Source organism: Pogona vitticeps, chromosome 2 (genome assembly GCF_051106095.1).
Source record: "Pogona vitticeps strain Pit_001003342236 chromosome 2, PviZW2.1, whole genome shotgun sequence".
Lineage (NCBI taxonomy): Eukaryota > Metazoa > Chordata > Lepidosauria > Squamata > Agamidae > Pogona > Pogona vitticeps.
In genome coordinates, this window is record NC_135784.1 from 45,216,057 (window position 1) to 45,238,927 (window position 22,871).

The 22,871-nt window shown below is 42.5% G+C and overlaps 1 protein-coding gene and 1 long non-coding RNA gene across 2 annotated transcripts in view; both read left to right on the forward strand.

Annotated features, from left to right (window-relative positions):
- Positions 1-982: 982 nt before the first annotated feature.
- LOC144586626 (uncharacterized) lies at positions 983-11,531 on the forward strand. The gene is made up of 3 exons (XR_013541548.1): positions 983-1,279; positions 6,749-6,905; positions 11,445-11,531. It is a non-coding gene; the product is annotated as an uncharacterized LOC144586626 (long non-coding RNA).
- An 8,690-nt stretch (positions 11,532-20,221) lies between these two features.
- The window catches only part of LOC110077700 (D-threitol dehydrogenase), a 57,574-nt gene continuing 54,924 nt past the window's right edge, over positions 20,222-22,871 (forward strand). Inside the window, exon 1 of the mRNA XM_078385114.1 lies at positions 20,222-20,812. Within this exon, the coding sequence (XP_078241240.1) occupies positions 20,540-20,812 (273 nt within the window). The 5' untranslated portion in view covers positions 20,222-20,539. The remainder of the gene's footprint in view (positions 20,813-22,871) is intronic.

The window sequence follows — 22,871 nt, forward strand, 5'->3', positions numbered from 1 at the left end:
CAGGCCTGCAAATTTGGCTCCCTGTTGAAGGGACTTAATGATATTTTGCTCTTCTGGATTTCCCTTTTCTGATCACCCCTCTTGTAAGCAGGAGTGTTTGAGGTGTTATGTCCCTTTAGTGCCACATGCTATGAATCATTGTTGTGACACCATGGATGGGGAAACCTGGGTTCAAATCCCCAGTCAAATCAAATTCTTAGGAAATTCAGTTCCTCTTTCTCAGCCTACCCTACTTCACAGGGTTGTTGTGAACATATAGTGTGAAGTGAAGGCCATTCAGTTTCTTGGAGTATGGATCACATACAAATACTGTATATTAAATGATAAACTACCCCAGAATTTCTCCAAAATGACATATCATTCAACAATGCATACATTAATTGTGGAGTCAGAAAATAATACGTTCCACAATAGGTCTTCAAATCCAAAAGAGAGGGACATATCATGCAGTTGCTGCCTTTTCAATTATGTAATGACAACTTCAGCTGTCCCTGAGTGAATTTCCACAGCCTTGCGCCCATTAGAGGGCACCAGCTTTTGCTTATTTGCAGTGTTATTTCTATATTATTTCAGAAAATTCCCAGCATTTCTCGTGTAGAAGAAAAGGAGAAAAAACAACTGACAAAGCTGAGCTAGGAGAAAGCTTTGTCTTGTCGCTGCTGCAGGGCATCTTAGAGGATGGTTGCACAATGGCCATTCCTGGTTGTCCATCTAAACATGGAAGATTCCACGGCTCAGAGTTATCGCTAACTTCACGGCGCATCTTTTTCCACTCCGGCAGATTCTAACTACCAGTGAGACAGTGTTTCCTCATTATTGCCCTTTTACATTCAGGAGGACATACGCTACTTTCCCCTTCATACTCCAGGCAAAGAAAGTCTGTTATTCAATAGATGCGTAACACCCCACCCCCCTAATGTGTGCTCACTCGGAGACCAACCACCAGCTTACATAAACCCAATACAAGCAGGTGCCACTGCCGCCGCCTCATGCTGTCAGAAGCTCTTACACTCCACAGCTACCATACAAAGGAGGTTCTCCAGACACTGCGCAGCTGGTGTTGGAATCCAGCCAAGGTGTTCTATAACAGAGCCCCGGGGTGATTACTTGTAGTCCACGTGCCAAGAGGAGTGTCCCGGCCCCACACGTGGAGAACGATGCACATTCTCCAGCTGTGTGTGTGTGTGTCTGGCCTCGTACAGGTAACACGCCGCCGCCGCAGCAGCAGCAGCTTCTCCTGAAACCTGGGCAAACTGAACCAAAATGGCACACTTTCCAGGTAAACCTTTGTCCTGACTGACCCTCTTGTTTCCTTTTAAATAAGAATTAAGGTGTTGTTGATCCCTGTGTTTCTTTGGTGGAATTTCTAATGCTCCTGTGAGCGGTTTTTTTAGGGTCTCTTTCTGTGTCAGAACTGCTTCCCCCCCCTCTCTCTTTAATTCTACCAACTAATTTATAACCCAGAAGTCCTTTCCATATTTTAGTAGTCATGTCTGAAGCTTGAAGAAGTTACATCTTTCAGACCACATCTCTCAGAATTCCCAGCCAGCATGGCCATTGCTGATTGACGTAAACTAACCTCAGGCAGGGCTAGTGGATTTTTGGTGCAGTAGTCCCAAGAAGGTCATTTCCCAAGAAAATTGTTCACATCTGAACCAAATAGTAGTCAAGTGTAATATTCAGGATTATTAGGTGATCCAACTAGACAAATAGATGTGAAAAGCACAAGGGGTTTGGAGGTCTTTGCTGGATCACAGGAGAAATCTGGAAAGAAACTGACTTCTTTCTGACAGAGAGATAAATACAGTTTGTTTTAACTGGTGGTTTAAGCACCTGACTGCAGAACCAGAGGTTGGGAGATTGATTCCCCACTGTGGCTCCTGTAAAGTAAAGCCAGCCTGTGTGGCCTTGGGCAAGCTGCACAGCCTCAAAACGCCCCCTGGAAGAAGGGGAATGGTAAATCACTTCTGTGCACCCTCTACCTGGAAAACCCTGAAAACAGATGCCATAAGTCAGAATCTATTTGATTCTGACTTATGGCATTATTATTATTTACCTTGTGTCACTTAAACATGTATATAGAAATACTATATTAAGCAACAACCTCTCCGCTTTGTGCATAATTATGGCAAAGCTTGTTGTTGTTCTGTGCTGTCATGTCACTTCCAACTTGTGGAGAATTGATGCCCGAGGTCACCTTTTTAAAGCATCCTATTCCTGACACTTGATGCATCTGCTAATTGGTTTCCTGCAATGCTGGAGTGCTAATGCCTATTTTCTAGACAGTACCACTAAAGAAAATTGGATGGACCATGAAACACCTATTTTAAACCATTTTATGACCATTTTCTAAAATAGCTATTTAGTGTTTGGAATGAGTCCCCCTAAATTTATCCATATACATCCTGATATTGGATGCATTAACTCAATCAACTAGCTGCAGTTTGTTGTTTATTCATTAAGTCGTGTCCGATTCTTCGTGACCCCATAGACCAGAGCATGCCAGGCCCTCCTGTCTTCCACTGTCTCTCAGAGTTTGCTCAAATTCATGTTGGTAGCTTCAATGATTCTGTCCAACCATCTCATCCTCTGTCGTCCCCTTCTCCTCTTGCCTTCACACTTTCCCAACATCAGGGGCTTTTCCAGGGAGTCTTCTCTTCTCATCAGATGGACAAAGTATTGGAGCCTCATATTCAGGATCTGTCCTTCCAGTGAGCACTCAGGGTTGATTTCCTTCAGAACGGATAGGTTTGTTCTCTTTGCAGTCCAGGGGACTCTCAAGAGTCTCCTCCAGCACCACAATTCAAAAGCATAAATTCTTTGGTGGTCAGCCTTCTTTATGGTCCAGCTCTCACTTTCATACATTGCTACTGGAAAAACCATAGCTTTGACTATGCGGACCTTTGTTGGCAAGGTGATATCTCTTCTTTTTAAGATGCTGTCTAGGTTTGTCATCACTTTCCTCCCAAGAAGCAGGCGTCTTTTAATTTCGTGGCTGCTGTCAGTATCTGCAGTGATCATGGAGACCAAGAAAGTAAAATCTGTCACTGGCTCAATATCTTCCCCTTCTATTTGCCAGGAGGTGATAGGACCAGTGGCCATGATTATACAAATCTTATGCAATGTGGATAGGATTCCTCTTCTCTCTCTCTCTTAGTATATATGTATGTACTGTATACTGTAAGATATTTGCTTTGAAGAGTGGCAGGGCATGTCAGAGCATAATCTAGTAATAAATTTAAAAGACAAGATAAAGCGTCATAACTATCTTTGATTAGTGTGGTAAAGCCACACTTGGAGTATTGCGTACAGTTCTGGTTGCTGCACCTTAAAAAAAGGCATAGTGGAACTGGAAAAGGTGCAGAAGAGAGTAACTAAAATGATGACTGAGCTGAGCTTGGAAAGGCTGCAGTGTCTGGGTCTCTTTAGTCTAGAGAAAAGGCACCTGAGGGGGGACATGATTGAGACATATAATATTATGCAGGGGATGGATAGAGTGGATAGAGGGAAGCTCTTTTCCCAGTCACACAATACCAGAACCAGGGACACCAACTCAAATTGAGTGTTGGGAGAGTGAGAACAGACAAAAGAAAATATTTCTTTGCCCAGCATATTTTTAGTCTGTGGAACTCCTTGCCACAAGATGTGGTGATGGCATCTGGCCTAGATGCCTTTGAAAGAGGATTGGACAGATTTCTGGAGGAAAAACCCATTGCAGGTTACAAGCCATGGTGGGGGTATAGAATCTCTAGGCTTAGAAGGAAGGGACTTACAAATGCCAGATGAAGGGGAGGGGTATCAGGAGATAAATATCTAGTTGTCTCGTGTGTTCCCAGAGGCATCTGGAGGGGCCAATGTGAGACACAGGGAACTGGATGAGATGGGCCCTTGGCCTGATCCAGCAGGGCTCTTCTTATGTTCTTTTGATTATCTCACAAGCTTGCAATCTAGAACTGTGGGATATTTATTCATTCACACCTATTTACAAACATTATGTGAAATATTCTTCACACATTCCATTGGCTCATTGTAATGTTCCCCCATTAGTGGTCGCAACAACTAGATAGGTGGGATATAAATAGAATGAATAAATAAAATAAATTAGTTCCCGATTGTTTGATACTAGAGATGAGCATGAACGACCAGTTCGGTGGTTCATGCCCGTTTCTTTTTCAGCCAAACAAGTGTTTGGCGCTTCCCAGATCTGCTTCCTCTGGTGGGTGCCATTTTAGAGGCAGTGCCCCAGCTTCCCTGCCCCACTTCCTCTGGGCGCTCCGTCTGCATGGGCACCTGTGGGGGGAGGCGGGTCTGGAAAGTGCCAAACACCCATTTGGTTTAAAAAAAAAAACTGGCCTGAACAGCCCTCTGTTTGATGCCCCTTTGACATGATGATATTTGTTACTGTTTTCTGTTTCGATATTTGACATCTGGCAACTGATATTTAAAGTGTTAGTTAGCCAGCATGTAGTGGTAGCCAGTACTTGGAGAGTGAGGATGGCTGACATTCATCAGTATATCTCAGCCATTTTCTTCCCTCTGGGAAATCTTTCCCTCTCAATCTGTGGTTCCAGGTCCTTTTTCTCTGCAAGGAAAAAAGCAGCTCATAAGGAAAGATTCTGATATGAAAAATAGTGAGTTTTTTTTTTTAAAAGGGGGGAAGTTGCATGGTAGCATACACTTCTTTTAGCACCAGTTGTTCCAATTCAAAAGTATTCTATCTCTAACCCATTTTCAAATCATTTACATTACACCAGAATTAACCATATATTCTCTCTATTTTTCAAAAATTATTACATGAGATTATTTTATACTGAGATATAATTCTCTTCATGATTTGCAAGAAATATTTCAAATTGTGGAAATATTGCTGCACAAGAGCAAATCAGCATTCTGTAAGGCAATTCTAAAAATGGGAGCAGCTCAAACAAAACAAAATGCTTCAGATCAGCATCAAATCTGGCACAGTTGTAGCAGTTGTAGCAGTCTGCTCTTGTGGTTATATGCCATCAAGTCACCTCTGATATATACATGAGAGATCTGCAAAATGTCCTGTCCTCAACAGCCCTCCTCAACTCCTGTAAAGTCAAGCCTGTAGCTCACTTTGGTGAGTGAGTCCATCTTGTATTGGGTGTTCCTATTTTCCTGTTGCCTTCAACCTTTCCCAGCATTATTGTCTTTTCCAGAGTCTTGCCTTCTCATGCTATGTCCAAAGTAAGACAGCCTTAGTTCCCTCACTTTTGCCTCCAGATACAGTTCAGACTTGATATTATCTAAGATCCACTTGTTTGTTTTTCTAGCAGCTCAGGGTATCCATAAAGCTCTCCTGCAGCATTATATTTCAAATGGTTCATTTTTTTCCTGTCAGCTTTCTTTACTTGCAGTTTTTATACCTATGCAGGGTGATTGGGAATACAAGAATGTGCATTGCCTTGGTCTCCAGTGACACATCCTTACACTTGATATTTTCTAATTCCTACATTACTGCTCTTCCTAGTCTCAGTCTTCTTCTGATTCCTTGACCGAAGTCTCCATATGGATTGATGAACCAAGGTATACAAAATCTCTCACTATTTCAGTTTCTTCATCATCAATATTAAAGTTGTGTGGTTCTTCTGTAGTCATGATTTTTGTCTTCTTCATGTTCAGATACAGTCCTGCTTTGGCACTTTCTTCTTTCACTTTTTTAAATAATAATTTCAAGTCATTGCTGCTTTCTGCCAGTAAGAGGGTGTCATCTGCATATCTTAATTTATTGATGTTTCTTCTGCCAGTTTTCATTCCTCCTTCATCTGAATTGATTGGAATGTAGATTGAACATTCCCAATCTGTTGGCCGTTGTTTTGTTTTCCATATTTGTTGACATATTCTTGTTAGGATTTTGACAGATCCTTACTCTGCAGCTTGAAATAGTTCTATTTGTATCCCATCTGCCTCTTGTGATTTCTTTCTTTCTACTTTTCTTTTTCCCATGTTGTTATTTTTCTCTATCTCTTTGTACTGGCTACTACAGTAATTCTCTTTGTCTCTATGTGACAGTTACTGAAAACCTCCATTCCGGTTTTGACCATTTTTTTGACACATCTTTCTTTTGCTTCTCAACTGTCAATAATTTTAAATTTTCTTCAGTTATCCATCATGGTTTTTCTATTTTCTACAGGAAATGTGTTTTTTGCATTCTTCCCTGATAACATATTTGTTCTTCTGGTTCAAGGTCAATTCAGATTAGTAATGCAAATTTTGTTCATTTAAATTCATCTGGAATGTTGTCTATATTATATTTTGGCATTGCAATTCTTTTAGTGTTCTTTTAATGTTCTTTTTCAGCTTTACTGTAGTGGTGGATATTAATAGTTCATGATCAGTACCACAATCCAGTCTGTTTTTTGGAGGGAGAATAGGGTTTCTCCATTTCCTGCTTCCAGTTGCATAGCCCATTTGATTTCCAGTGATGTTCGCATGTACAGCTGTCTATTCAGTTGCTTGAAGCAAGTATCTTCACTTCACAGATTGCTGGCTTCACATATCTCTATGAGTCATTTTCCTGCATTATTTCTGTCTCCTGGACAATATTTTCCAACCATATCTGGTTCTGTTTTGTTCTCTACTTTCTATGGAATTTGATTGATATAATTTGATCAGACTTTGCATTATAGTCCTTAACTGCTTGTGCTGCATCTGTACCTGTGTCACGAGTAATGGAAATATACCCAGAAAATGTGTTTCATAACTCATTGACTTTTTATTTTAGAAACATCTATTAGGACCTTAGTAGAGAACCTTAAGAAGGCACATGAAATAGCTTGTCACAACACTGCTGTTCCTGAAGCACTACAGTATTATTTGCAGAAAGCAGTTGATGAAACAAGAAAGCTGAACTTTTGCTCAGCAACACCAAGTATTAACAGGTAACACGACTTACTCCTCACCTTTATGTAGAAGTTACTAGTTTGGGGCTGTTTCAAAGTGATAGAGGCCACACTTTGAAGAGATACAGGTTACAGACTGGGGCTGGGGTCAAAGAAGCTAATTTGCATAGCTTTTTAAAAAATATATTATTTTGAAAATCCAAAGGTTTAACTGAAAATTTGGTTGAACAATTAAAAAAAAAATTCAGAAAACTTCATTCATTGTCTAATGACCAGATTTAAAAGGAAAAGAAGATGTGTGATGGTAAGAGGAGACCCAGGTGCTGATGGGAACTTTAAACAAGGTAAAATTGCCACTCATATGCCTTAGAACATAGGTCGGAGAACAGGGGTAAATTACCCCAAATGGGGTAAAAGTGAAAATCCTGGGGGTAATAAGCAGGGTGCTACACCCCTCCCACCCACCCCCCACACTCTGCAGCCAAACCTCAAATTGTAAGCCATCTCTCCCTGTTACTTCCTTGGTTGCAGCAGGGCAATTGTAAATCCTCCGTTAGTTCATAGATCGGAGATAAGCCTCCTTGATTGGTTGCAGCTGTGGATTAGCCCCAGGCAATCAATCAATCCATCCATCCAGGGTTTCTAAATGACTGCTTCCTCTGGAAATGACTGCAAAGAAGCAGCAGGAGGGAAAGGATCAAGGAGCAAGCAAGGGAAGGAGGGAAGAAAAGTGTGAGAGACCAGGACTTCATCAAGCTTATTTAAATGTATGTAGAAAATGGAGGGAGAGAGAAAATGGAGGGAGGGTGGATGTGTGTGTGTGTGTGTGTGTGTGTGTGTGTGTGTGTGTGTGTGTGTGACAGAGAGAGAGAGGGAGAGAGGGAGAGAGGGAGTGAGTGAGAGATACTGACTCAAAACTATGAAAAAGAACAGGCAAGAAAAAGAGAAACCTTGAATTAAGGCCGGGGGAAGGGTGGCTTTTTAAGGTGCTATCTAGGTTTATCATTGCTTTCCTTCCAAGAAGCAGGCATCTTTGAATTTCGTGGCTGCTGTCACCCTCTGCAGTGATCATGGAGCCCAAGAAAGTAAAATCTGCCACTGCCTCCATATCTGCCCCTTCTATTTGCCAGGAGATGATGGGACCAGTGGCCATGATCTTAGTTATTTTGATGTTGAGCTTCAGACCGTTTTTTGCACTCTCCTCTTTCACCCTCATTACAAGGTTCCTTAATTCCTCCTCACTTTCTGCCATGCTTTTGTGTAGTCAATGAAGCAGAAGTAAATGTTTTTATGGAACTCTCAGGCTTTCTCCATAATCCAGCACATGTTAACAATTTGGTTTCTAGTTCCTCTGCCCCTTCAAAATCCAGCTTGTACTTGTGGGAGTTCTTGGTCAACATACTGCTGAAACCCAGCTTGTGGGATTTTGAGCATAACCTTGCTAGTGTGTGAAATGAGTGCAATTGTCCGGTAGTTGGAGCATTCTTTGGCACTGTCCTTCTTTGGGATTGGAATGCAGACTGATCTTTTCCAGTCCTCTGGCCACTGCTGAGTTTTCCATTGATGATGATTAAAAAAGCACACTGGTCCTTTGATAATGGGCTGTGGCACCAGGGTGGGTGACATGGCCTTTAGCCTGGTTTGTTCCTTTTTGCACACCACACATAGAATGATTAAAGTGGTAGGGAAAGCCCCCTCCCCAATTTTGCATTGGCTGTCTCTAGCAAGCATGACATTGCTAACACCACTCTGGTAGCCACTGATGATGATTAAATCCTCTGCGAGCTAGCAAACATTTTATGCAACTTGCTAGGTACATTGGACACCTTACCATTTATTTGTTTATTTGTTTATTTGTTTGTTTGTTTGTTTGTTGGATTTTTGCCCCACCCCTCTAGACCATATCTACTCGGAGCGGCTACTCCCTATACCACACCATGGCTGGAGTGCAATGTGTTCCAGCAAAAAATAGTGCACATCTTTATCAAATCTGGTGCATCGTGCTAGTTCGATACACAGGCTGTGTAGATTCAATAATATTTTTAATTCAAATAATGTATGATTTCCTTCCTTTCAAGTCAAGGGGTAATGTCGGCGTATATAAAAAATTTTTTTGGGGGGTAAAAGGTAAAAAAGTTCCCTGACCCCTGCCTTAGAAGGACTTTTTTGAGCTCCCCCCGCAAAAAATTTTTTTTAAGATGGTGGACGTTTATTGGGAAGAACAAAAATGGGCTCAAGGGGCTGCATGTAGCCTATGGGCCATATATTGCCCACCTCAGCCGTAACCCTATCATGCATCTCCCATAAACTTGCCCACCTAGGTGTTGCCCCAGCTGGGTTTTCTCCCAGGTAACAGGGAACTGCTACGGGAAGCCCACTGAATCACACACCTTAGTTCAGATGAATTTTCTCCCAAATTAAGGAAGCATCAGATTGCAGCTGGATGCTCCATAAAACACACTGGGGCTTACCTCTGAAAGGTTAGGATTTCTGGTTTATAGTGGAATTTACAGAGAAAGGGATCCATGTTATTTTTTTTTTTAAGTAACGCTTTTTATAAGAAGCAGATATGGTAGGAAAACAGACAGAAAACTTCATTTAAACCATACATGCCATGCCTACGTATTTGATCCAGTAATGCAAGTTCTTTAAACACATCATACCACAGGCTTTGTCTTCCTTTATGGACATTAATTAATCTGTGGACTAAATTACTCTAGAGTAACTAAACTAATTAATTAAGCTAATTTTAGGTATCATTAATTCAGCCATCTGACTGCTACTTCATTATTCCTTTCCCAGTTAGAGCAAGCAACACCTCACTTGCTAAATAGTTTCCATTTATCAGCCTTGGGTTCTATGATAGGGAAGAAAAGTTGGCTCTTTTCTTTGGAATTAACAATGTGTAAACCGTTCCAGCCCAAGGGTGATGGGAAAACTGAGTGTTAGTCTTGTTGCTGAAATAATGGCAGTTAACTGTTTGACTAGCACTAGCTGGGGTGATCATCACACATTATCTTATTAAAGTTGTTGAAGCACTGATGGGGGCAGCAAAGAGGTTACCCTCAATGTCCTCCTGTTCCCGTCTTGGAGTCGCTGAGCGTAACTGCTATGGGTTATGAATTCTTTCTTATATCATGGGAGGCAAGGTGGGGAACTGAGCAGAAACAGATGATGTGTTATTCAAATACTAGCTGGAAGGCATGCATGCCCAAGCCTTCTGGGGTTCCTCTCTGTTTACTTGCGTAAGACATTTGTTCCTTTCAGAGAAAAAGGAAATATTGTGGTTTTTTGGAAAGTTTCAAGTAAAAATGTGAAGATGCCCTGAAAATGTCACTGATCATCCACCACTTCCAACAGCAGAGGAAATGGGTGTGTGAAATCACACACCCATTCCTTGCTGACACCAGATCACTTTACTCCCCCTACAAAATAGGTATTGCTGTTTGGACAATCCTTTCCCTGGCCTTCTTGATGATCTGTAGCCACCCACCAAAAATAACCGTCCTTACTTTTAGGTCCACTTTTACAATCTTCTCAAGCCAGGCACGGTAACTGGCCAAGCAGACTAAAGGATTGTGGGAATGGTAGTTTTAAAAAACACCTTCCAAGCTGAATGATAGTTTTTTCCAAACATGCAAACAAGTGCACATACAAAGGGACTTAGTAACCTTTTGGAGTTGGGACACTACATTACATTCAGTTCAATGCAAATGGTGGGTAATAGATTTTGAATGTGATTGCCTTCTGATAATGTCCAGAATCCTACTGATGTTTGTGTGACGTTTGTATAGCTTGACACCGCTAACTGAAGCTAATTGACAAGGTGCTAGGGTGAATCCCAGATGTGTAATTGTGCCTGGTCATCTGCCCATCTTGATCAGTTACCCACAGTTAACCATGGCAAGTTGCACAAACAATACACCTCCCTTTGAGAGCTTCCTGTGTCTATAAAACAGCATACGGGTGTTCTACATCACCCTGTATGTCACTCAGCACGGCATCATTCTGCCGTCTGCTTTGTATGAAGAATGTCTGTCTCAGCCATGTATAATCACATCAAACTAAGGAGTGCCTGACTGGATCAGGTCAAAGATTCATCTAGTCTAGCATTTTATCTCTCAACAGTAAGACAGTGGATGATTTTGACAAGCCTCAAAAAAAGAGGACTTGGATGTGATATCTACCCCTCTTATCTGCTCTTGGAAATCAGAGGTTGACCCCGAATACGGAGGTTTGTTTAGCTGTCATCACTACTGACTATTGATAATTCTATCTTATAGGGCTTTATATAACTGTGTAACTAATGGTTGTAAACAGGTTTTCAAATCAGCAAAATGAGCTAATTATGCGGATTTTTTTTAAAAAAGGGAGAAAAAATTCTTGTCTACAAGGGTTTATTTATTTATTTATTTATTTATTTATTTATTTATTTATTTATTTATTTATTTATTTATTTATTTATTTATTTATTTATTTAATTTATATCCTGCCTATCTAGTCGGTTAGGACCACTCCATGATGACGTACTGAAAACAATGCATTTTGAATGACTTGAGTTCTTTTTCTTTGGATTAGGACAGCTTCTTCCATGGATAACCACCTTACTGTCCCGCTTAGTGAAACTGAGACCAAGATTAATGAAGAACAGCTCACATGCTCTAGAGAAGGCAAGTTTGTTAGCTTATAGAATGACTACATACAGTTGGCTATCTGATGATAACGTCTGTGATCAGTTCTCTTCGGTAGACAACAGAGTTTTGTTCACACAGGGTTCCAAACTGGAAGGGTAACCAGGACAGTTAAGGATGGGTGAGTCAGCTTCAATCAACCCAATCCGTACACATCAGAATCTAGATCTAACCTGTAGGCTTTGCTATCATAGAAAACCCAGCTGTGGCAAAATCATCATCATCATCTGCCATCAAGTCAATTCTGACTTATGGTGACTCTTTTCAGGGTTTTCTAGACAAAGAGTAATCAGAAGTAGCTTACCATTCCCTTCCTTGTGAGAGGCATGCTGAGATTGTGCAGCTTGCCCAAGGCCACAGATTCCCAGTCTCTGGCTCCACAGCCAGATACCTAAACCACTGAGCTATCCAGCCAACTTTGGATAGTGATAACAAGAAGGCTGGAAGCAATCACTCACTTACTTTCATGAGTAAATTCATCCAACTGTACCCTGGGATGTGCCACATGTAATCTCTGGTACTTCAAGGGCCCTTCAGAATCGCTATATACACCTCAACCACTATTGGACTTTCCCCCCAGCCAGGCAGAAAGCATATGAAATTAATTAGAGGTGCTCTTTGTTAATTTTAATTAGCTCCGCAAAATCTGGGTAATCTTAGGGAATGCACTGTCTGGGCTGAAGATCCACCCACTTCAATTTATTTCAACACCCAGTTTGCTCCTTCATAAAGTTTTTACACGAAATCGACAGGCCTCCCTGACATTTCCCTCTTTTAAGCAATACATCATCAAAATAAAGTGCTCCAAAATGTATTTCAGGCATACATTGTTCAAAGGAGAGCTAGGATGATAAATCTCTTAAATGATGTTGCTGTCTAGGAATGATATCTTTAAGTACAAATGCCAGGTAATCTCTTGGTTCCCACACATTCCTCTCCAAAGCTAGACCAGGAACAAGCACTGCCAAACATTTGGAAGCAGTCCAGGCATTGTTTTAAGCGTATTGGGACAATACTGGTTGGCAATTACTGGGAAAGCTCTGAAGTATTTGTGAAGCTGCATGGCGATGTAGTCCCTGTCACTGTCATGGCTATATTTAACTGTTCTTGCATCATAATTACAGTTCATAGGTTAATAATTGCAGCTCATGACACATGCCCTAGTTACATCTCACTTAGATTACTGGAACACACTGGGGCTGTCTTTGGAAAGTATTCGTAAAATCCAAAGGGTCCAAAATTCCTAACCCAGATTGTTATCTGGGACTGGTTACAGGGAACATGTAAGACCCCTGTTACAGCAGCCCCACTGCCTGACAATCAGTTTCCAGGCACAATTCAAAGTGCTGGTTTTTAACTTGCAAAGCATTAAATGGCTTGGGTCCAAGCTATCTAAAAGACCAAATCTCCCTCTATGAGCCTGCCTGAATATGAAGATCATCAGTGGAGGCCTTTCTCTAAGTATCACCAGCTTCACAGGTGCCCTTGGTGGGGGCACGGGAGAGGACCTTCTCCATCACTGCTCCCAAACTCTGGAACTCCCTCCCATGGGAGGCCAGCCTGGCCCCATCTTTGCTATCCTTCTTCAGGCAGGCAAAGACCTTTCTCTTCAAGCAGGCCTCTCCTTAATGACTGGTGGTCTGAGTAGGGTTTTTAATGGACTGTTGTGCTCTGTTCTTTTAAATGTGTTTTAATATTGATCTTAGTTATCAAGTTAATATAGGACTTGTTTAATTCTTTTTTAAATATTTGTATACTTACTGTTTTAGCTTTTAAATACTGTTTTATTAACATAAGCCGTGTTGGTTCCTTTTGGGGAGCAAGATGGCTTAGAAATACTTTAAATAAATAAATAAAATAAATTAATTAAATAAGCTAACTTTATCTAGCTAGTATCTCAAAGCACCAAACACCACCATGTCCTCCTTTTCAGATAAAATTTGAATATTGGTGTTTATGTATCCAAAAGGCAACCAATTCCACACAAAAAGACAGCTGGAAGTAGGTTTGGAGGGCACTCCATGTTTTACATTTTTTAAAAATTGTAAAAAGGTTACAATTTTGAAATCTAAAACTACAATCTAAATTTTAAATTAAAAAAAAATCAAACGTTTAAAATTTTTGCTTAGGGGTGGCAGGGAAAGAGATCGCAGTTTTATACTTTTCCATACCAGATCGTGAGGCACGTGAATGAGGTGCTTGTGGGCTTCCCGTAGGCTGAAGACTGTGCGGACAGAATTTTGGGCTAGGCAGGTGGTTTGCCTGACGTAGCACAGCATTTCCTTGTATTCATATGAACCTAATGGAGACTGAAGTTGCTTAGTGGCCACAGGATACCAACTGTCTATTGTGGGATGAAATTGTCAGTGAGAACTGATGTGGTGTGCCCCTTACCCCAGATACAAAATTCCACTCCTTCCAATTAAAAACTTCACAATAAAGTTCTCAGGATGATCTGCTGAAAACAAGGTATTGAGAAACTTTCTATTACTTGTGACATTGCTTATTGTTTCTCCATCTCTGTTGCTTAGATTCCCCGGTAGCTTAGGTTTGATAAGAGAACGGTGTAGAATTAGACAGTTTCTGTCAAAATGTTGTTTTAAATGGCCTCAAATACCCTTAAACTACTGAACTATTGAAAGTAACTGTTATATTATTTGCTTTACCAATATGTGGAGAATTTTTCTCTTAAAAATCTTTCAGGAGGCATTTTTAAGTTGAAAGGTATCAGGAAAGCATTTATTTATGTAGGCAGGACAATCAATCAATATATACACACCCTGAAGGATCTGTACAGATGCCCAAAGTTCCAGAACGTATAGGGTAGCTTTTATAGATGGTTACAGAAAGCACCATAAATAAATAACCAAAACTGGCACTCTTTTGAAGTTTCTTTCTTTGAAGTACTTTCATCTTACAGGATGTTTCTCAAATTGTACCCATTTCTTTCTGCATCTGGTTGTCCAAAATGAAAATTATGAACAGTGTTCCTCTGTAGCCTTTGTTAGTCAAAGGACAGAAGGCTTCTTTTGTTCCTACGTGTCTTCATGCTTTGGAAGGAATGGCTGTTTCCCTTAATACATTTAATTAGCTAAGCTAAGGTACATTGGCTGCTTGTAATGCATTCATATAATCGCTAAATTTTAACATATACAGACATATTTCAAAAGTTACAATGAGGACCAATCTCCTCAAATAAAGTATTTTTATTTTATTTTTATTTTTTTTAAACTATTTTTATCCTGCTTTTCTCCTTCAAGGCAGCTTACTTCATTAAAAAGGCAATAGTCAAAAACTATACATAGTAGGTATGCAAATATTAAAAGGAAATAAAACAAGTATTATATTAGAAGCCATAAGTAAAATCAATATTAAACACATTTAAAACCACAGAGCGCAAGAATCCATTTAAAAATTCCTCTCAGACCATCAGTCATTAAGGATAAGAGAAAGGTTTGCAGACGTAATTTCATTTCTATTTCTCACCCAATTTTTGACAGTTAATTTGGCAACACCTTCCTTACTTTCAAAAATAACTACATAGTTGCAGATAATTACATTAGGTATAACTTGCTACTTAGAAGAGAGTTGACATCAGTATTGCTGGTTATTGCTACTATTTTGTCCCTCTTGCTACCTGTCCCTTTCTCCTGCCTGTGCATGCGGATCTGTACAGGTATGTCAGATGTTTCCTTGATATACAACATATGCAGTATGTATGGTATTTATTTCTTTAAAATATTTTTACCTTCACTTTGTCCTTTAAAAGGGTGCAAGGCAGCTTACATAATTCTAAGACAATATTTAAAAACTAAAAACAGTAAGAATACAAATACTTAAAAAGAATTAAGCAAGTATTATATCAAAATGCCAAATAAAATCAAGACTAAAAGACATTTAAAAAGCAACAGGGCACAATAATCCATTAAAAAACACCCTCTCAGATAGCCAGTCACTATAGGAAGAACAGCTTGCAGAAGAACAGCAAAGATGGGGCCAGCCTGGCCTCCTGTGGAAGGGAATTCTAGAGTCTGAGAGCAGTGACATAGAAGTCCCTGTCCCATATCCCCACCAATTGCAATTGTGAAGAACCAAGACCAAGAGAATGGACTCATCTGATGATTTAAAAACCCAGGCAGGTTTATAAAGGAAGACATAGTTGGGACCCAAACAATATTGAGACCTCTGAGCCTGTTCTTGTGATCTGGGACTCCTGCCTTGTTAATGTAACACCACTGGCTCCAGTACCATCTAAAGGGACAAAATCAATTGGCAGAGAAAAACAGCTTTTGGCTATATGTGGGGGATAACCTTTGGGGGAATTCTGTAGCTATTTAATTACTATACTGCGAATTCTTTTTTTTGGTCGTAAATGTTTGTTTAATTAATATTGCTATTATTTTTAATTAGATTATTTCTGCTTATTTTATAATTGTATAAGTTATTTATTTCGGGTTAATTGATCGTTTGCACTTAGTTGTTTTTTTTTCTTTAATTTTCTTTTTTCCTTTGATATGGTTTGGAAGGCCTGCCTTCCCAGCGAGGGGCCCCAGAATATTTCTGTGATTACGGGTAGGGGGAGATATGGCGTTGGCTCCGTCCCTGCTCGTGTTAGAAGAACTAGGGACAGATGTTTAAAGGCTGTTCCTTGTTCTGAGACGGAGACCAGCCCCCAGCATCGAGGTAGCCAGACCAGCCAGCCTTCCACTCTACGCCTGGTGTTGTTGAACGCCAGGTCTGTATCCAATAAGGTCCAGGTAATTCAAGACCTTATCCTGGAGGAGGATACAGACCTGGCTTGCATAACCGAAACTTGGATTGGCGGAGAGGGGGGTCCCCCTCTAGCTCTCATCTGTCCGCCCGGTTATGCTGTCCAACACCAGGGTAGACTGGAGGGTCGGGGGGGGAGTAGCCATTGTCCATAAGTCCAGCTTGGAGGTCACTAGGCGCTCCTCGATGATAAAGCCGGGTCTTGAGGCCCTCCACGTGTCTATCGGGGCCAGGGATGGTATTGCTCCCCGCGACCCAGCCACCTCCCTACCGCAGCTGGTGGACTTCGTCTCCGCGGCACTGTTGGGTTCCCCGAACCTACTGGTACTGGGGGATTTCAACGTGCACGCGGGGGCGGGGACCTCTGGTCCAGCTCTTGAGTTCTTGGAGACCATGGCCTTCTTGAACATGTCCCAACATGTCAACGGCCCCACTCACGTGGGGGGTCATACACTTGACCTGGTTTTTTCTACAAATGGGAGTGAGAGTGGTCCGATGGTGACTGACCTTGAGTCGGTACCCTTGTCATGGTCGGATCACCACCTAATAAAGTGTACCATTAAAATGGCTCTCCCCCCGCCCCGCAGGGAGCAGGGATCTATTGTTATGGTCCGCCCTCGAAGGCTACTGGATCCGGTTGGATTCCAGGATGCCATGAGAGGTGTTACGGCTGACCTGGCTGGCGCTCCTGTCGAGGCTCTGGTGGATGGCTGGTTTGCTGCCGCGACTAGGGCTGTTGACATGATCGCACCTAAACGCCCTCTCCGCCGCAGAGACCGCCCGGCACCCTGGTTTAACCGGGACCTCCGGGCGAGGAAGCGGGTCAGGAGACGGCTAGAGCGCAGATGGAGAAGGGCCCCGACAGATTTTAATAGGATAGCTGTCAGGGTCGCTACTAACCTTTATCTAGCTAAGGTAAAGGCTGCTAGTAGATCATACCTCGCTAACCGGATAAGCGAGGCGTCCAACCAGCAGGCGGAGTTATTCCGTATAGTACGCGATCTCTCCGGAGTTGGTCCGGGCAACGGGCCTCCCCCTAGTTTTTCGCCGGACCAATTTGCAGCATTTTTTAAATCAAAAGTGGAGGCCATCCGCCGGGACCTCTCTCCTTTTTTGAGTACAGTGAGTCGAGCTGAGATGTCCAGCGCTCCGTCTTGCCCGGTGATTTTGGACACCTTTCAGCCTGTTACACCTGACACTGTCTCCAGGGCGCTTGATCGCTGTCGTGCCACCACCTCCTCTTTGGACCCTTGCCCGGCCTGGCTAATCAAAGCAGCCAGGCCGTTAACAACGGAGTGGGCCACGACTATTATAAATGGGTCTCTCCTTGAGGGCAGATTTCCATCTGCCCTGAAGGACACACTCATTAGGCCCATTAGGAAGAAACCTAGTTTGGCGGCGGACGAAATTGGCAATTACAGGCCCGTCGCCAATGTTTCCTTCCTTAGCAAGGTAGTCGAGAGGGTGGTGGCCGACCAGCTTCAGGCGCTCCTGGAAGAAACAGATGCCCTGGATCCATTCCAGTCGGGCTTCAGGCCGCGCCACGGCACAGAAACGGCTTTGGTCGCCCTGTGTGATGACCTATTGAGGGAGGCCGATAGGGGCAAAGTGTCCCTGTTGGTCCTCTTCGACATCTCAGCGGCCTTTGATACCATTGACCACGGTATCCTCCTGGGGAGGCTCTCCGAGTTGGGAATAGGTGGCCTGGCATTGTCCTGGCTCCGTTCCTTCTTGGAGGACCGTCCCCAGAGAGTTCAGCTTGGGGAGAGAGTTTCGGCCCCGTGGAGCCTCAATTGTGGGGTTCCACAGGGGTCGATTATCTCCCCAATGCTATTTAACATCTATATGAGGCCGCTGGGTGGGGTCATCAGGGGGTGTGGTGCTTCGTGTCACCAGTATGCGGATGACACGCAGCTCTACATCTCCTTTTTGCCAACAGCAGAAGAAGCCGTCCTGTGCCTCCAGCGCTGCCTGGGGACTATACTGGAATGGATGCAGGAGAACGGGCTTAGGCTGAACCCGGACAAGACGGAAGTACTGAGGGTGGGCCCCCCCACAGTCGGGGATTTGGGAAACTCCCTCTCTTTTGGGGGGGTGACTCTCCCTGCAAAAGATGGGGTACGCAGCTTGGGGATCCATCTGGACCCGGTGCTCTCCATGGAGTCACAGGTGGCGTCGGTGGTCCGTACCGCCTTTTTTCACCTTAGGCGGATAGTCCAGCTGCGGCCCTACCTGGAAGTGGGGGCACTCACCATCTTAGTACACGCGCTCGTAATCTCAAGATTAGACTGTAATGCGCTCTACGTGGGGCTTCCTCTGAGGTTGCTGCGGAAATTACAGGTGGTGCAGAATGCGGCGGCCAGATTACTTAGTGGAGTGAAAAAATTCCAACATATTTCACCCACTCTGGCCGCATTGCATTGGCTGCCCATCAGGTTCCGCATCGACTTCAAAGTGTTAACGCTTACGTATAAAGCCCTAAACAGTTTAGGGCCTCGATACCTGGCGGAACACCTTCTCCCACCAAGTTCTACCCGGGTCACACGGGCGAGCCAGGAGGTGAGGCTGAGGAGCCTAACGCTGAGGGAGGCCCGAAAAGAGAAAACAAGAAATAGGGCCTTCTCGGCGGTGGCTCCTCGCCTGTGGAATAATTTACCTCCTGGTATTCGCGGAGCTCCCTCGCTGGGCACTTTTAAGAATCTACTAAAGACCTGGATGTTTCGGCAGGCCTTCTCACCAGATTACTTTTGATTTTTTTATCTTTTATTGTCTTTTTACTTTTAATTGTTTTGTAATTTGATGTCTTATTTTTATAGTATTTTATCTCTGCTGTAAGCCGCCTAGAGTAGTCCTCCGAGACTAGATAGGCGGGATATAAAATAAATAAATAAATAAAGAATATAGGGCTTTATAGGTTAAAAACAGCACTTTGAATTGCTCCCAGAAACAGATCAGCAGCTAGTGGACGTTCTGTGACAAGGAGATTATGTGACCCCTGTAACCAGCCCCAATCTGGCTACAACATTTTGGACCCACTGGAGTTTCTGAACACTTTCCAAAGGCAGCCCCAAGTAGCGTGTGCTACAATAATCCAGCTGGGATGGAATGAAGGCATGTGTCACCGTGGGCAGTCCAAACCTCCCCAGGAGGGAGTACAGCTAGTACATTGCTTTTAATTATGCACAGGCTGTATCCCAGGAGCAACCGTGTCTTGTCTGGAATTAAGTTTCACTTTATTCACTCTCATCCAGTCCATTACAGATACCAGACACTGAAACAGAGCCGAAACAACATCCTCAGATTTAGATGGCAAGGAGCGATAGAGTTGGGTGTCAGCTGCATACTGGTGATGTCGAATTCCAAAATTCTGGACCACCTCTCCCTCCAGTTTCATGTAGATGTTAAATAGCATAAGCGTATACATATATGTGATCTTTCTCTTTAAATGGCATGACTAAACTCTATTAGCAGTCCCCTTTCCCTTTGGGTAGTGTAATTAGCCCCCTTCAGTCATTATGCAAATAAGTAACAAACACAGGTGAGGGAGCGGGAGGGCTTAAGTCCTGTTAGACTCAAATATCATTCCTCTTAGATTGTCTTTATGAAGGGCATAGCCTCCTTTCCTTGTGATTCAGAATGTTGATTCCTTAGGATGCTAGACAGTATGGAAAGCCTCTATGGATAGAAGAATTTCATCTCTTCACAAAACTACTCAGCATTCAGGAGAATGACATTGGGCGTGCCAGTTATTCTCCTTGCCTCAAGAGAAGGCAAAGTATTTTGTGGTGCTTGATGAGAGAACCCTTTTTTTTGGATGCAAACACTTCATCACAAATATCGTAAAACACACCAGTTGGCAATGGCTGCTGCTCTGTTTCATGGACCTTGAAAGACTGAAAGCATCAAAGGATTTAGATCTTTTTAGCAGTCAGCCGGTCCTTCTGTACTTGCTGTGTCCATGTGGTTAGACTCTCACATAGAAAAGACTGTGTTTTTGTGTAGTCATTGTGACCAACTTACAAAGGACTTGTTGGGTGAGAGAGGAGCAAAACACTCTTTGTCTTGGCCTCATCTGAAAATAAGGAATCTTGCAGGGCTTGAAGATTCCCCACTGGACCGCCTTGTCAAGGTAGTCCAATGAGAATGAAGAGTTCAGCAAGTATTTTTTTACATCCTTACTACAAAGGGCTATGAGTACCCTGACCATGCTGTATGAGAATGATGGATTTACACTCTTTTTCTTTCCACGTAGGGCAATTTCATAGGATGTTGGTGCGCATGTTGGGAGCCAAAAGGGTTTTAGCCATAGGCGCACTAAAAGTGCCATGCCTTCTGGCGATGGCTGAAGTGATTCCAGATGACGGAAGCATAATCGTATACGCCTTACAACCATATTTTGGAGAATCCAACCAGGAGGCATTTGATTTCTCACCTCATGGGAACAAAATAAGGACAAAGACAGGACCGATAACTGATTCCTTGAAGGTACCATTGAATGCTCGGTGAATATTTGTAGCAAGTCAGTTTAACCACTTCATTATTTTACAGGTATTTATACTGAGGAGCCCTTCCTCCTTCATTAGCTTGACCTTCTGGATGAAAACAGTAGAAATCTGAATAGGATTATAGATGAGTGTGTATTTATCAACTTAGTATTTATCAACTCACTTGACTTCTTTGAGCTCTAAGCCGATAGCACTCTGAGCTTAGAAGTGGATGGACATAATATTTGAGGAAGGTGGGAAACTCTCCTCCATATTCTATATACAAGCTTCACCTAGGAAAGAAAAGAGCATTTTTCCCCTTTCTAAAATATTAAAAAACTCTCCCATGTTGGCATCCTTGAACACAAGGACTACCATCTTGTTGCCTAAATGTGGAGTGGAAGAAAAAGAGTATATGCTCAACCAGTGTGAGAACAGGGATGTGGTGGTGAGCTCATTGGAGTGCAGGGGAAAAATCTATTCTGTTCCATGTTTAGGAACTACCCAGGCTGGCAGTGGGATTTTGGGAAAAGTAGCCCAGAAAGTAGAGGCTCCAAGCTCTGTTACTACTACTACTACTACTACTACTACTACTACTACTACTACTACTACTACTACTACTACTACTACTACTACTACTACTACTACTAATACTAATACTAATACTAATACTAATAATAATAATAATAATAATAATAATAATAATAATAATAATAATAATAATAATAAAATAAAATAAAATAAAATAAAATAAAATAAACTGTAGAGCAGGAAGGGACCTTGTGGATTATCAAGTCCAGCTCTTGTTAAAGAGGCAGAATGGGAAATCAAAGTACCGACCAGATGCCTAAACCACTGAGCTATCTAGCATGCCTAACTGCTAGTATCATTGTAGCTTCATTTGTTTCAGTCCTGTATTTCATTTTCCCTTACAGTGGTGCCTCACTTGACGAGGATAATCCGTTCCAGTGAAATCGCTGTAGAACGAAATCCTCGTCAAGCGAAATAAAAAAGCCCACTGAAATGCATTGAAACCCGGTTCAATGCGTTCCAATGGGCAAAATACTTCAGCATCCAGTGAAGATCCTCCACAGAGTGGCAATTTTCTGATGCCTGTGCAGCGAAAAATCCGTCCTGAACACAGCGGGGAGCCATTTTGAACAGCCAGTGGCCATTTTGAAAACCCGACGATCAACTGTTTTGATTGTCATAATGCGAAAAATAGGTTCCCGAAGCAGGGAACCGATTGTCGTAAAGTGGATTTTGCCCATTAAAACATCGTTTTGCGATTGCAATAGCAATCGCAAAAACATCATCGTGAAGCAGATTCATCATCAAGTGGGGTAATTGTTAAGCGGGGCACCACTGTACATGGTTAATGGTTTTTAAAAATCTTTTTGTCACTATGAATGTGACAGGAAACACACAGTCGCTTTGGGTCCTTTTATGGGTCCTTTTATGGAGAAAGGGTAAAATATTTTAAAGAAATAAATGTACACACACACACACACACACACACACACACACACGCACGCACGCATGCACGCATGCACGCACCATAGATCAATTTTGTCAGTCACAATGGCTGGGGGTGGGGTGGCTATGTTACACAATGGCCAGGGCTGGGGTGGGCATGTTACACTTCCAGCTTGCATGGTTTGAAATACTTTGGCTCCCTGCTGTATGTGAAATTAATTGCATTGCTTTGCCCTCCCCACCCCAGAATAAAGATGTGAGACATGTATAATGGGTTAAAACATGAGCAACACTTTATTGATCATAATTCAGTGTTGCCATGCTTTGGCAAAGGGAGGGCCCTCTGTAGTGCAGAATCAGGTTAAATCAGTGGTCTCAAAGTACCCCGTACTCAAGAAATGGGTGAGTCCCTGGCCCCAAGTTCTCACAGTCTTAAAGACAACAAGAACCCAGCCGGTTGCAATTTGGCTACCCACGGACCTCAAGCCATCTTTACTTGTTGATTGTTGGTCCAGCTGTGGCCCAGTGCATCTTTTCCCCCAGGCACTGTAATCACACGATCTGCAGTGCTGGGAGGTCTGATG